Genomic DNA, 13,059 nt, shown 5'->3' on the forward strand with positions numbered 1-13,059 from the left:
AAATAAATAAATAAAATCTTTTAAAAAATTTTAAAAAAAAATTGAATTAAGAGAGGCAAGCTGACTTTGTAGGGGACGGTTTTTTTCTTTCTTTTTTTTTTTTTAAGTTTGCAGGGTAGTCTTTTTGTGATTTGAAGGCATTTAAATAAATCTCTTTTCTCACATCTGCCCTTAAATAATTCTTCCTAAAGAGGAGGCAAGCTCTTCTGGAGACACGAGGCTTGCTTCCAGTTCTTTAATGGTATCTCGACCGGTTACTTAACCTCTTTTTTCATCAGTTAAAATGGAGATAAAACTCTCTAGCCTGTTGTGGGGAGATAATGCATGGAAGAGTGCCCAGAACAAATACGGTCACAGAGTGGGCGTTCAGGAAATGGTAGCTTGGAGGTAAGGTTCTGCTCTTACTATCCTGTTTGGGTCCTCCCTGTGTTCCACAGTGTTCCAGGGTAGACACAGGCCTCTAGGGCTGGGTGGAGTAGAACAAGACTTTTTTCTCTGTTCACAAACTCTCCTTCATGTTCCCATCTCTCAGTTTGCTTTAACATGGTTTGGGGGTTGAAACTGGGGCAGTGCAGGACATCTTGGAAGGAGGCAGTGGAACTAGACGGCATAGGAGGAGGTTCAGAAGAAAGCAATGCCACAGAAACACAAGAACTGGAGAGATGATCCAGCTTAACCATCTTTTTTTTTTTTCAATCTTGACCAAAACATATAAAGTTTACCATCTTAACCATTTTTAAATGCATATTACAGTATAGTAACTATAAGCACATTGTTAACTATAAGCACATGGTTGTGGAACAGATTCCTAAAACTTTTCCATCTTGCAAAACAGAAACTATATTGAATAATGCCCCTTTTCCCTCCTCTCCCCCAGCCCCTGGCAACCACCACTCTACTTTCCGTGTCTAAGAGTTTGACTGCTTTAGATACCTCTTATAAGCAAAATCATGAAGTATTGGTCTTTTTGTGACTGGCTCATTTCACTTGGCACAATGTCCTTAAGATTCACCCATGTTGTAGCAGAGGACAGCATTTTCTTCCTTCAAGGCTGAATAATATCCCAGTGTATGCGTATACCACATTTTCTTTATCCAGTCAGCAATTAATAAACATTTAGATTGCCTCCACCTCTTGGCTATTATGAATAATGCTGCAGCAATGAACATTGGTGTAGGAATACCTCTTCCAGATTTAATCGCTTTCTTTTACAGGTAACGGCAACCCTGACTCACAGAGTAAAGTGACTGACTAAAGCACTTTCTCAACGGTGGTGATACTGCCAATTGGGGCTGGATAGTTTTTTTGTGGGGAATGGGTGCGGGATCTGTCCTACGCATTACACGGTGTTTAACAGCATGGCTAGCCTCTCCCAGCAGATGCCGTGGCACGACGACCCTCGCCGCCACCCGGCCCCCAAGAAAGCATAATTGTATACTGCCAAATGGGGGTGGGGCAAAAGTATCCGGGGTTGAGAACCCTGTTCCAAAGAAACACTCGGGGGCCAGTCTAGGTAGGACCCAGGCTGCTGCCCCGCAAGAGATGATAGAAGGCTCTGCAGAAACACAAAGTCTGGCGCGATTTGCAAAGAATTTGCTTTTTAAGTCTCAAAAAACGGCAGAGGGCAGATGGATGTCATCCAGTATCGAGAAGAAAGCTAGACTAAGACACCGCAAAAGCGTAAAGCTCCAGCGATAAGCGCGGTTCTGAGGTTTGACCCCGCAGAGGCCCCCCCCCCGCACGCCACCCCGCCCTGCGGGGCCTCGCAGTGCATGCTGGGGCTTGCAGTTCCGGCGTAAGAGGCCCTGCGCGCGCATTCCTCACCCAGCGCGACTTCCTCCCTCGGCCGCCTGCCGCCGCTCCCGGAAGCTGAGCGGGTTAAAGTTTCCCCTCCTCTTAGTCCCGCAGATTGCCAACCCACGTAGCTAATAGGTGGCCGGGCTGGCGCTTTCTCTTACCTGATTGGTCTAGAGTCTTGTAGCGTCCAGACAAACTCGCCGGGGATTGGTCGAATCTGCAGTTTTGAAATTTCGGAGGTTTCGCCGCGCTGCACCGCCCCATTGCTTCTCCGAACCCGTGAGCCCTGGAGACCCGGAGCCGAGGGTTTGGGCCGGCCGGGGGCTCTGCTAGGGAGGCCGCTGGACTTGGATCGGAGCAGCATTTAGGAGACGCGGTGCAGTCGAGTGAGTGCGCGGGGCGGCCGGCGGGGCTGGGGGTGGTTGGCGATTCTGTACCCTCCCGCCAACTCCAGACCCGGGGCGTGACACCCCCCCGCTTCGCCCCGCGGCCTGGAAATGGACGGACCACCTCTTCCAAGTGGCGAGGTGACCTGCCTTGGTCCTGGGGCCTGAGATGACTCCTTACCCTCCCCCTAGGTCACCAGATTCCGAAAGAATAATAAATAATCCCCTCCCCGCCCCCGCCGGGTCGGGTGCCTAGCACCCTGTTTTGTGCTAGGAGGCCCTTTGTTGACCTGGACGTGCATGAAGCGCACAGCAACCCGGGATTATGCCGGATGGCATTTCTGTACAGTTAGCCCTTGCTCAACACCTCCCCCACCAGCTAGCAACGTTTTAAATTGACCATTTCCGGAGGCCAGTGCTGCCCCTCATTTTGTCCCTCCCCAAGGACTTTCTCAGTCAGCGGTTCAATTCCGTCCCGCCGCCGTGACCTTCCCCGCGGGTGCCCAGAACCAAAACTTGGCGCCCACCTTTCAGCGACTGAAATCGAGCCGGCGGCATAGCTTGTGGTTAGGAGCACAGTTTAAATCCAGGCCCCACCCCTGACTTGCTGGGTGACTTTGACTTAACTTCTCTTTGCCTCGGTTTCCTCATTTGCACACGGGTATCCTTGAGATCCTGGTGAGTGTTAAATGGAACGATGCTCCACCTGAGCATCGAGGCAGGCCTCAGTAAGCGAGAGCAGCTATTTATGATCGCGACCGTCCTTCACTGAGGTGTGGTAGACGGTTAAGTGCCCCACTTCCTACACCTCAAAAAACAGGCATCGCAAAGGAGGCCGGTGGGGCCTCTGGTCTGGTGGGTGGTGTGAGGGAAGTACTGGGAGAGGAAGGTGAGCTCTCTTCTCCCTTGGTGGGATGTTGGGTGCCCTGGGTTTGTGCACGTAGGTTCTTAGACCCGCAGAAGAGATTTTTTTGCTGTTCTTTCCCAGAGCCTCTGTGATAACACTGATCCTTTCTTTCTCAGAGTCACCTCTGTTCTAACTTACAGTGACCCTTCTTAAATAGCCAAGCTGAGGTCTCTAAAACAACAACAACAAAAACTTTTCCAAGGAAGAGGCCTAAATAGTTTTTTTTTGCACTTCGTGAAAGAAGCTCTCACCAACTGTATTTTGAACAAATACTTAAAAAACACACAAAAAAAACATAGTAAATTGTTGCTTGCTATAGCTCTTCAGTGAAAAGCTTTTTTGTTTTGGTTTTGGCTTCCTTAAACAGTTTTCTCTTTCCTGGCCTGGAACTGGGGTCCCACACTTTGCCAGGGCTGAGCTCTGGGACAGAGGGTGTGCGGGGAGGGAGGACAGCAGAGGCCATGGCTGTGATTGGCTGGCTTCAGAGCTGTCTCTGCCCAAAGCTTGTGCCGTCCTGCCCAACTGGCCCTACCCTGATTAGTGCTGCTCCTGGCATCTAGGAGGGATGTGTGTATGGCGTGCCCTAACCTGTGTAGAATGGTGTCCCTATGTGTGTGTCTGGGGGGAGAAGTACCTGTAGGATGTTTATTTCTAGGTATAGAACTGACAGATGAATTAATTCAGTCATTAAGTATTCCCTTTATGCCAGGCACTGTGCCAGGCTCTGGGCTTTCTCTGCAAGCAAGACAGACAAGGGCTTGCCCCGAGGGAGCAAATGTTTAGTGGGCAATGACAGGCAGTAAGTAAACAGATATGCAGTTACCCAAGTGCCATGCAGAGAATTGAAATCGATGGATGGGATCATGGTGGTGGTCAGGTCCTTCCTGAGTTGCTGAGATCCAGGTACAAATAGGAAGTTTCCAGATAGAGGGCAGATCTTGCTTGAGGAACAGAGGCCTGGAAATTAGGCCTCAGGAAGTCTTGTGAAGGTGCAACAGGACCTGGTGTTAAGCTCTATAAGGTGTCAAGGGATCAGTGACTGAGCCCCTCCTTCCAGGAGCTTCCATCTTTTTTTTTAAAGATTTATTTATTTTAGAGAGAGAGAGCGCGCGAGAGCGTGCACGGGGGGAGGGGCAGAGGGAGAGAGAAACTCCAGCAGATTCCCAGCTGAGCGCAGAGCCTGACGTGGGACTCGATTCTGCGACCCTCAGCTCATGACCCAAGCTGAAACCAAGAGCCGCCCGCTTAACCTACTGTGCCACCCAGGCGCCCCCAACCAGGAGCTTCCATCTTCGGTGGGAGGCTGAGCTCTGCATGGTTCTTGATTTTAGGGGTGTAGATCAGGGTGGTGGGTCACTGCGATGGCATGAGACATGCAGTCTGTTATGATGGCTGATGTCCATCGCTCATTCATTCCCCTGTAGGGATATTTACTGAGCTCCTGCTGTGACCCTGATGAACACTTCTTCCTGGCCTGGGGCTTTGATGATGATTTTATAACTGAGCCTTAAGGAGGATACCTGAGTTGCTGGGTTATTTTAGAAATTAAGAGACATTGGTTTTGTATTTTTAGTATTTTCTTAAAAATAAGACATTGCTGGGCGCCTGGGTGGCTCAGTTGGTTAAGCGACTGCCTTCAGCTCAGGTCATGATCCCAGGGTCCTGGGATCGAGTCCTGCGTCGGACTCCCTGCTCTGCGGGGAGCCTGCTTCTCCCTCTCCCACTCCCCCTGCTTGTGTTCCCTCTCTCGCTGTCTCTCTGTCAATTAAATAAAATCTTTAAAAAAAAAAAAGACATTGCTTATCCATGCCTCTCATGCTCTCTCCTCCACTTCTAGGGCATTTCAGTTTAAGGGAGAAGGTGGTAGGGGGCTCTTCGGAGAGGAGCATGTCTCTGAACCCCTACTTCTTTACCAACTCCTTTGGAATGCAGAAGTGTCTGTTCACTGGCCTTTTGAAGAAGCAGTTGGAGCTGATGTTCTTTGGCCTGATGCCGGGGGTCAGCTTGTGTGTAGCTCGGGGTGGGTGTGTCTAGCCGTTGCTCGCCCACAGGTAGTAAGAGGAGAGCCCACAGGCCTGTGACTGGGCAGGTAGAGAGGGGTCCTGTGCTGATCCAGGAAAGCGGTTGGCCATGTCTTGTCGTTTTAAGCCCCAGAAAAGGCCATTTGTAAGGACTGTTGCTACTGGAATTGGCTGGGAAGTGTGGATTTAAGGGGACAGTGGGCTGTGGGTAGGGGGGTCGATTGGGAAGGCGTTTGAAGAGCAAGAAGGGTGGGCCCTTCTTTTTGCAAAAATGAGGTTAGTGGATTGGCGTTTGGGACTTTGCACCTGTGGGGGTGGTTGTGAGCAGGAAGGGGCTCTGATTCAGGCACTGGGCCGTTGTGGCTGGGCATGGGCGCTGTGCCCTAGCAGGCTCTTCCCCAGGAGGAGGTCCCAGCCCCTAAACCTGAACCCTTGTGCCCCTCGTCTGCTTTCACCAGACAGAGCCACCATGGGGTCGACAGCCCCAGGGCCCATTCACCTGCTGGAGCTGTGTGACCAGAAGCTCATGGAGTTTATCTGCAATGTGGACAATAAAGACTTGGTGTGGCTCGAAGAGATCGAGGAGGAGGCCGAGCGCATGTTCACCAGGTGAAGGCGGGGAGCATGTTGGCAGGAGGTGCCTTGGGGGCACAGCAGCCTACATCCCTACCTGACCCGCAAGACAGGCTGCCAGGGGTTCCTCCAGAGTGCCCGCTGTGCTGGGGGCTGCCCTAGGATACTGGGAAGAAGGGGAGGTGGTGCTGAGCTGATCCTCAGGATGGGGCTGCAGAGGCTTGCTTGGTAGCCTTGCTCTGCTCTGTGTCTCTGGGAGGAAGCCTTGAATGCCTGGCAGGCGCCTTGCACATGACCTACAAGAGCTTGGTGCGGGTCATCCCAGCTTGACCTGTCACTGCCAGGAAAGGGGTGGGGCCAGCTGGGTCGGGGGAGTGGGCTGGCATTTCGGGGGGGCAGCTTCGAACATCACTCTCCTTGTACCAAACAGAGAATTCAGCAAGGAGCCTGAGCTGATGCCCAAAACACCTTCTCAGAAGAACCGACGGAAGAAGAGACGGGTTTCTCATGTTCAGGATGAAAACAGAGACCCCATCCGGAAAAGGTGGGAGGACGGTCAGCTGGGCAGATGGGCTCTGTGGAGGCTTGGTGCCCGCCAGGAGATGTTGATTCGCAGGTGTTCATGGGGAGCAGAGGCTTAGCAGGAGTAGTGGTGGATACCATGTGGGCCGTGCTGAGGGGTAAGATGTCCCAGGGAAATAAAGCATGACCCAAGACCCCAAGACCATGGACTGCAGAGTGTGTATGTGTCGCGTACGTGTGCACGTGTTTGTGTGTGTGTGTGTGTGTTCTGGGCCTTGGAGAATGGGAAGGATTTCCAGACATGGGAGAAGAAAGAGAATCCAACCTACTGCTTGGGTGAAAGGAGCCAGAGGTACGGACCAGGGCTCCCCCTGTTGCTGCGTTTGATAATGCCCATGAAAATGACCGTGGGTTGCAGAGTATTGGGGGGAAAGAGGCTGGGTCTTGGGGTCAGGTAGTCCCTAGCTCACACACCCTAGCTCTGCCCCTTCTCGGTTGGGTGTCCTTGGGTTAATTTTCCACCTTTGAGCCTCAGTTTGCTCTAAGGTGAGGAGGATGGTCCCTGCCTCTCAGGGCCATCTTGTGGATTAAGTGACAGCATGAATAGAGCCTCCAGCAAGATGCTTGGCGCAGTGGGATCTCAGTCAGCGGGAGGCTTGTATGAATTTAATCTTCCCAACAGTTCTGTGAGGTCTGGCGTTACCTCACTTTCTAGGTAAGGAGGCTGAGGCTCAGAGAGGAGCAGCCAGGGGTCTCGGCTGGGGGTTGGCCAAGCCTGGACTAGAGCCTTGGTCTTCCACCTCCAAGCCCTCTGATTCATCCTCCATGCAAGCTAGTGGCTCCTGGGAAGATGAGTGCCCCTGCTCGATTTTGGGGTGCCCCTTGCCTTGTTGGGTTGTCTCAGCTTCTGCTCCGTTGCCTCCGGTAGGTTGTCCCGCAGAAAAACCCGGAGCAGCCAGCTGAGCTCCCGGCATCTGCGCAGCAAGGACAAGGTGGAGAAGCTGGCCACGGTGGTGGGGGAGAACGGCTCTGTCCTGCGGCGGATGACCCGCGCCGCGGCCGCAGCTGCGGCGGCCACCGTGGCGTTCGCTGCCCCTTCATCCAGCCCTGAGTCCCCCACAGCACTGACCACGAAGCCTGAAAACAGCCTGGCCGAGAGCCAGCTGGTGCCCGTGGTGAAGATCAGCGTCAGCGAGCGCCAGAATGCCGAGCAGCACGTCGGCCGGCTCGAGTCCGCCCAGGCTCCCTCTCTGGCTCCGTCCCCTCCAGCCACAGCCCCCGCCTCCCACAGCATCTCGATATCGGAGGAGGAATCAACCCCCAAGAAGCCAGAGGCTGGGAGACTGCAATCTGTTACCGTGAGCTCCCTGATGGCCACACCCCAGGACCCCAAGAGCCAAGGGGTCGGAGCAAGCCGGTCGGCCTCCAAGCTCAGGATCGCGCAGGCTTCCCCGGGCCCGCAGGACCTGTCAGGCTCTCCGGCCTCCCCATGGCAGGAGCGGGTGCTGGCTCCCATCCTGCCGGATAACTGCTCCACGCCCACGGGTACCCGCGTGGACCCGCAGTCAGTGCGGCGCAGCCTGATTGCGCCGTCCTCCCCTGGCCACCAGCCCTCGCTGGCCCAGAAGTACTCCCTGGTGGCCAAACAGGAGAAACCTGTCCGCAGGTCAAGCAGAAGGATTGGCAAGAAAGCCTCTGTAGAGCCGGCTGCCTCTGCCCGCATCATCTGTGAGTCGGGGGTGGGGCTCAGCAGCAGGTGGGGGCACCGTGGAGGGTCCTTGGGCCTCCTCCTCAGCCAGAGGAGCTCTGGGGAGCCATCGAGCAAGGAGCTGTCCCTAGAACTTTCCGCAGCGGTGTGAATGTTCCCTCTCGGTGCTGTGCCCTACCGTAGCCACTGCCAGCCCCGTGTGGCTGTTGAGCCCTCAGAAAGCGGCTAGTTGAGGAGCTGAATTTTTAGTTTTATTACATTTTACTTAATTTAGATTTAAACTAGTGGCTACCATACTAGAGAGCGCAAATCTAGTCCAACCCTCTTATTTTACAAATGAGGAAACTGAGGTCCGGGGAGGTTGGCCACAGTGTCCCTGTGAGTAATGACCATGTTGAGGCTCAAACCCAGATCTTTTACCCAGGGCCAGCGTGTTCCACTTTCTTCCCACAGAGGCTCACGTAGACTGACCACGTTCGTAGGCCACCTCCTGGTAGCGCAACTGCTGGTCTGGAGATACTGAGGGGGAGAGATGGGGATGCTCACCGCAGTAGGCGCGTTCTGGAGGGACAGAGAATGCAGCCATTTACCGGCCCTGTGACCTTGAGCAGGTTACGGAAACTTCGTGGGCCTCACCTGTTAACATTAGCCATGTTTTTATTTTAAGATTTATTTATTTATTTGAGAGAGAGTGTGCGCAGTGGGGAGGGGCTGAGAGAGAAGGAGAGAGTCTTCAGCAGATTCTGTGCTGAGTATGGATGTGCCCCATGCGGGGCACATCCCGACCTGAGCCAAAACCAAGAGTTGGCTTAACCGACTGCACCACTCAGGTGCCTCTGACATTAGCCATTCTTATCATCATCTGGTCCCAGCTCAGCGGACCTTTGTTTTGGTGGGAGCAGCTGTCTGTTATGAGCTACAGAGGAGGATAGGCAGCTGTAAGAATCAGAGCTGGCTGCCTGGAGGAGGTGGGGTCTGAGATGGGAAGGTTTTGAAGGATGCCCAGGGAAAAAATGTGGGAAAAGGTATCCCTAACAGGGAACAGCCTGAATGAAGACCCAGAGGAATAACATGGCAAGTAATGGGGTGTCTTGGGCTCATATGCCACACAAGGGGCTTGGGCTTGACCCCACTGATGTGGAGGGTGTGGTCCCTTGATAGTTGTTGAAAGGTCTCTGGCACCGTGTGAAAAATGGCCAAAAGGAAGGGAGCGAAGGAGGCAGGGAGACCAGGAAAGAGGCTGCTGCCAGGGTCCAGCCAGAGGACGGCAAAGCAGTGGACTGATGGAGGAGAAGGGCCAGGTTTTAAGTGAATGTGTCTTAAAATTGGGGTCAACTTCTGCCTGGCGCTTCCAGATATATGAAACACCAAGTTCTCATTTGGCCCTTGCACCAACACTGTTAGAATTCCCCTACTTTATAGAGGAGGAACTTGAAGCTTATGGTGGCCACCAAATCTATAAAATTGGGAAACGGTCTTGAGCCCCATGTTTCAGCCTTTCTGGGATGGCGGGCTGCTTGCTGAGGAGGCTTTGTGGAGAGCCCCGGAATGGGGTTCAGTCCGGCAGGTAAAGGCACCTCACCTTGCCAGGTCTCTTCCCCACCTGGGGAAGGACTTGGGCAGGACTTGCTCCAGGTCATGGGGCCTAAGGACATGCAGTCCGGGCGCCTGGCACACTGTCCATTTTTGGATTCGCAGAATGGCTGAGATATGTCTGACTTGCTTTGATGGTTACCTCAGGCTTGACTCTGATCCTTGGAAGGGGTCTGATGGAGCAGGTGAGCCTGGAGCTCCAGAGGGAGGGTTGGGGAGAGACTCCAGACAAGTCTGTCTCGCTCTGAGCGCAGGGCTCGTCCACCTTGAGGTGGAAGGAAGAGGGAAAGGAGGGAGAGAGTAAGACATGGAGCCTTGGTGACCTTGGGCACACCCTTCTCAGGACCTCAGTTTTCCCATCCGTTAAATGGTGGTAACACCTGCCTTGAATGTGGACCCCAACTTAATGCTAGGGTAGGGTACCAGCTCAGTCAGTCTTAAACCATAAGACCCAAGGCCTGTGTTCCTGAAGCTCAGTCTGGGTGTGGCCAGGCTTACCCTGAACTGAATTGGGCTGCAAGGGTATGGAACAGTGAGGGAGAGAGGCTTCCTGGAAGCCTTTCTGACACCCAGGCTCTGGGGCTTGGCTGGCCAGGCAACTTGGAGTGGGGGGGGGGGGGGGGGGGGGGGGGGGGGTGGCAGGGAGGGTGTCTTAGTTTGGGTTTCCCCAGAAGCAGCCTTGATGTCAGGATTTGAGTGCAACTTGTTAATTTTGGAGGTGCAGGAAACACCTGCAGCGGGGTCTTGGGGAAGTGACACAGGGAAGGCCTGCCAGTGAAGGGGCCTGGTGCTTTGGGGGGGCCCTGGAAGTCAGGTGGAGCATTGAGGCAAGGGGCTGCCGGGTGGGGGGCATTCATCCCCTGCGCTCCTGGCCTGGTGCACGTTGGCCAGAGGGAGCCATTGGGCAAAGAAATGGTACAGCAGTTGGCGGGCAAGTGGGCTCTGACGTGGTTAGGTGGAAGCTGCTTCGGGGTGTTTGGAGGGTCCTACTCTTTGGGCCAGGCTCCTCCTTGGGGTCCCCCAGCCACCTCTGCATTGGGGAACAGCCCATCCGTCCCTCTGCCAGGACTGTCGCCATCTCCCTGCCACCACACCAGGCCTGAGGCCTGAATGGTGTGGAGATGGCCCTTAACATTCCAGAGGAGTCCTTGTGCTGGTGGAAGAGTTGTGCTGTCACGTGGCCTCTCCTCATCCCTCTGCTCCCCCAGTGAGCACCGACTGAGCTGGGATGGGAGACGAGGGGAGCCACTCTGGCTACTGGCCCCCCGCAGGTGGGAGCAGGCCCCGCCCGTGACTGTAAGCGGGCTCTGCCCCAGGCCCCGCTACACCCCCAGAAGCAGCGTCCTTCTGCTCTTCTCTCTGTGCTTCACAGTTTGCTGCTCCAGCCCTTTGTTCTTCTTCCCGCCTTCCCTTCGCCCATGGGCACTGGCTGGCCTCACCCCGGCTGCCTCTCAGCTTCACCTCAGAAAAGCCTGCCCTTTCCTGCCTCACGGCCTTCGCAGATGCTGTTCCTTCTGCCTAGACCAGCAGCTCTCAACTTTCGGTCTAAGCACCTGCTTCCAGTCTTAAAAATTATGGAGGGCCCCAAAGAGCTTCAGCTTATGAGGGTTCTGTCCATTGATAGTTACTGTATTAGAAACTAAAACTGAGGGATTTAAAATGTTTCATTTTATTTAATATTTTATTCTCTGTAGTCAAATTAATTCCTGTGATTTTAAAAAGATTAAGAATATTATTTAATACTTTGATATAAAAAAACCAAGCCCATTACTTATTAATGTTAGCTTTTTGTTTTTGTTTTTTTTTGAATAAAATAAACAACTCTTTTCCAAAACAAAACTGTAATGAGGAGACTGGCACACTTCTACATCTTGCAGATCTTTTGAATGTGTGACTCTAAGGAAGGCAGCTGGATTCTGTACTCCATCTGTTGCCTTATGTTGTTTGGGTTAAAGCATATGAAGAAAAGTTGGCCTCACACAGATACGTAGTTGGAAAAGAGAGGAGTACTTTAAAAGACTTCCCAGATAATTGCGCACACTCATTTTTTTTTTTTTTCAGATAATCTGTGCGTGGCTTCTTAGAGGCTCAGTGCAGTGTGGAATCGGAAACCATCCTTGATCCCACCTTGGTCTGTCTGTCACTGTGAATGGAACTTTTAGCCATGTGTGATTTTGTAGCCTCGTGCGTTGATCATTTGGAAAGTACCATGTTACTGAGTTATGTGCCTCTTCCAAATGTCGACACCCTTCATCATCCATTTTTTTAAAAGCACATTTGTCTTCTGATCTCATCAGAAAAATCTTTAGGTATTGGGAAGCTATGAAGCTCATGGTAGTGTGTACATATTTTTCAAAATTCTGTTTTTGGCCTCTTTTACGGGGGCCTCATTCTTTTAACTATTGGCAACAAATATTATTTATTGTTTTATATTAAGTGACAGACTCACTTCATTTTTTAAGAAAATGTCTGCCAGCTATCCAAGATTGAATAGCCATGGTTTGCCAGTTGCCTTTTCAATTAAAAATAGTTCCATGAGAGAGAGTGGCTAGTTGAGCTGGGTACTCAAACATGGGCGCTTTCCAGAGACATGGGTGTGCAGCAGAGGGCGCTGCGCAAACTTTCCACCCTACCATACAGAGGATTTGGAAGATATGTACTTAAGTTTAGATTTGGTAAAATTCATAGTTTTTACTCCTTCATCGAGGACATTCTTAAGTGAAACTGGACATCTCTGTGCTGAGCGTGACGTACAGTTGGCTTCATGACCTCCGTCTGGCCCTCGGCCTCCAGCCGTCTCACCTGGCGTTGCTTTTGAACTTTCAGGGCAAATCCCAGCACAGCGAAAAGGGAAAATTATCTTTTAGTGTTGCCATGGAAACAGGACTCCACAGATCCCACCTGGAAGGGTCTTGGGCACTTGACTTGCAGGAGTCTGAGCGTATGCTCTGGGAACCACTGGCCTGGACATCCTTCTCCCTGCCAACCCTGCCCCTTTGCGACCTTGTCCTTCACGTTTCAGCCCCTAGACCAGCTCAGTTCCTGTCCGCCTTACAGTCTTTCAAAATCCTCTGCTCTTTCCTGTCGTCACACATACCACATGTCTTTCACAGGATTATTTGACGGTTATATAGACCAGATTGTGGCTCTGTCTGTTTTGCTCACCATTGGGTCCCCAGGGCCTGGTACATAGTAGGCCCTCAAAGAATAATTGTTGAATGAATAAGCTGCTTTGTGTTGGGCCCCATGCTGCATGTTGGGGGCCTGGAATTAGACATTCCCAAGACACTCCCAGCCCGGTGAAGGAGCCAAGACGTGCCCTCAGATGGGCAGGTTGCCAGCTAGGGAGTAGTGGGAGATGTAAAACCAACAGCTCTACTGAGGGTGTTAGGAGCAGAGAGAATGTACTCAGGGCCTCTACCCAGTGAAGGGAGGGGTCTCGGGGGTGGAGAGGGCCTGGGTCTAGTGAAGGGAGGGGTCTCAGGTGGAGAGGGTCTGTGGTTAGTGAGAAGGGTCTCTGGGTGGAGAGGGCCTGGGTCTAGTGAAGGGAGG

At 52.7% G+C, this 13,059-nt stretch overlaps 1 protein-coding gene across 2 annotated transcripts in view; it reads left to right on the forward strand.

The window, feature by feature from the left end:
• The first annotated feature begins 2,031 nt into the window (after positions 1–2,031).
• The window catches only part of INCENP (inner centromere protein), a 26,724-nt gene continuing 15,696 nt past the window's right edge, over positions 2,032–13,059 (forward strand). For both annotated transcript variants that reach the window (XM_035013001.1, XM_035013002.1), the window contains exons 1-4: positions 2,032–2,183; positions 5,570–5,720; positions 6,115–6,228; positions 7,135–7,934. In XM_035013001.1, the coding sequence (XP_034868892.1) occupies positions 5,581–5,720; positions 6,115–6,228; positions 7,135–7,934 (1,054 nt within the window). In that variant the 5' untranslated portion in view covers positions 2,032–2,183; positions 5,570–5,580. The remainder of the gene's footprint in view (positions 2,184–5,569; positions 5,721–6,114; positions 6,229–7,134; positions 7,935–13,059) is intronic.

The sequence above is a fragment of the Mirounga leonina genome, unplaced genomic scaffold, assembly GCF_011800145.1.
Source record: "Mirounga leonina isolate KUSES-001 unplaced genomic scaffold, KU_Mleo_1.0 Mir_166, whole genome shotgun sequence".
Lineage (NCBI taxonomy): Eukaryota > Metazoa > Chordata > Mammalia > Carnivora > Phocidae > Mirounga > Mirounga leonina.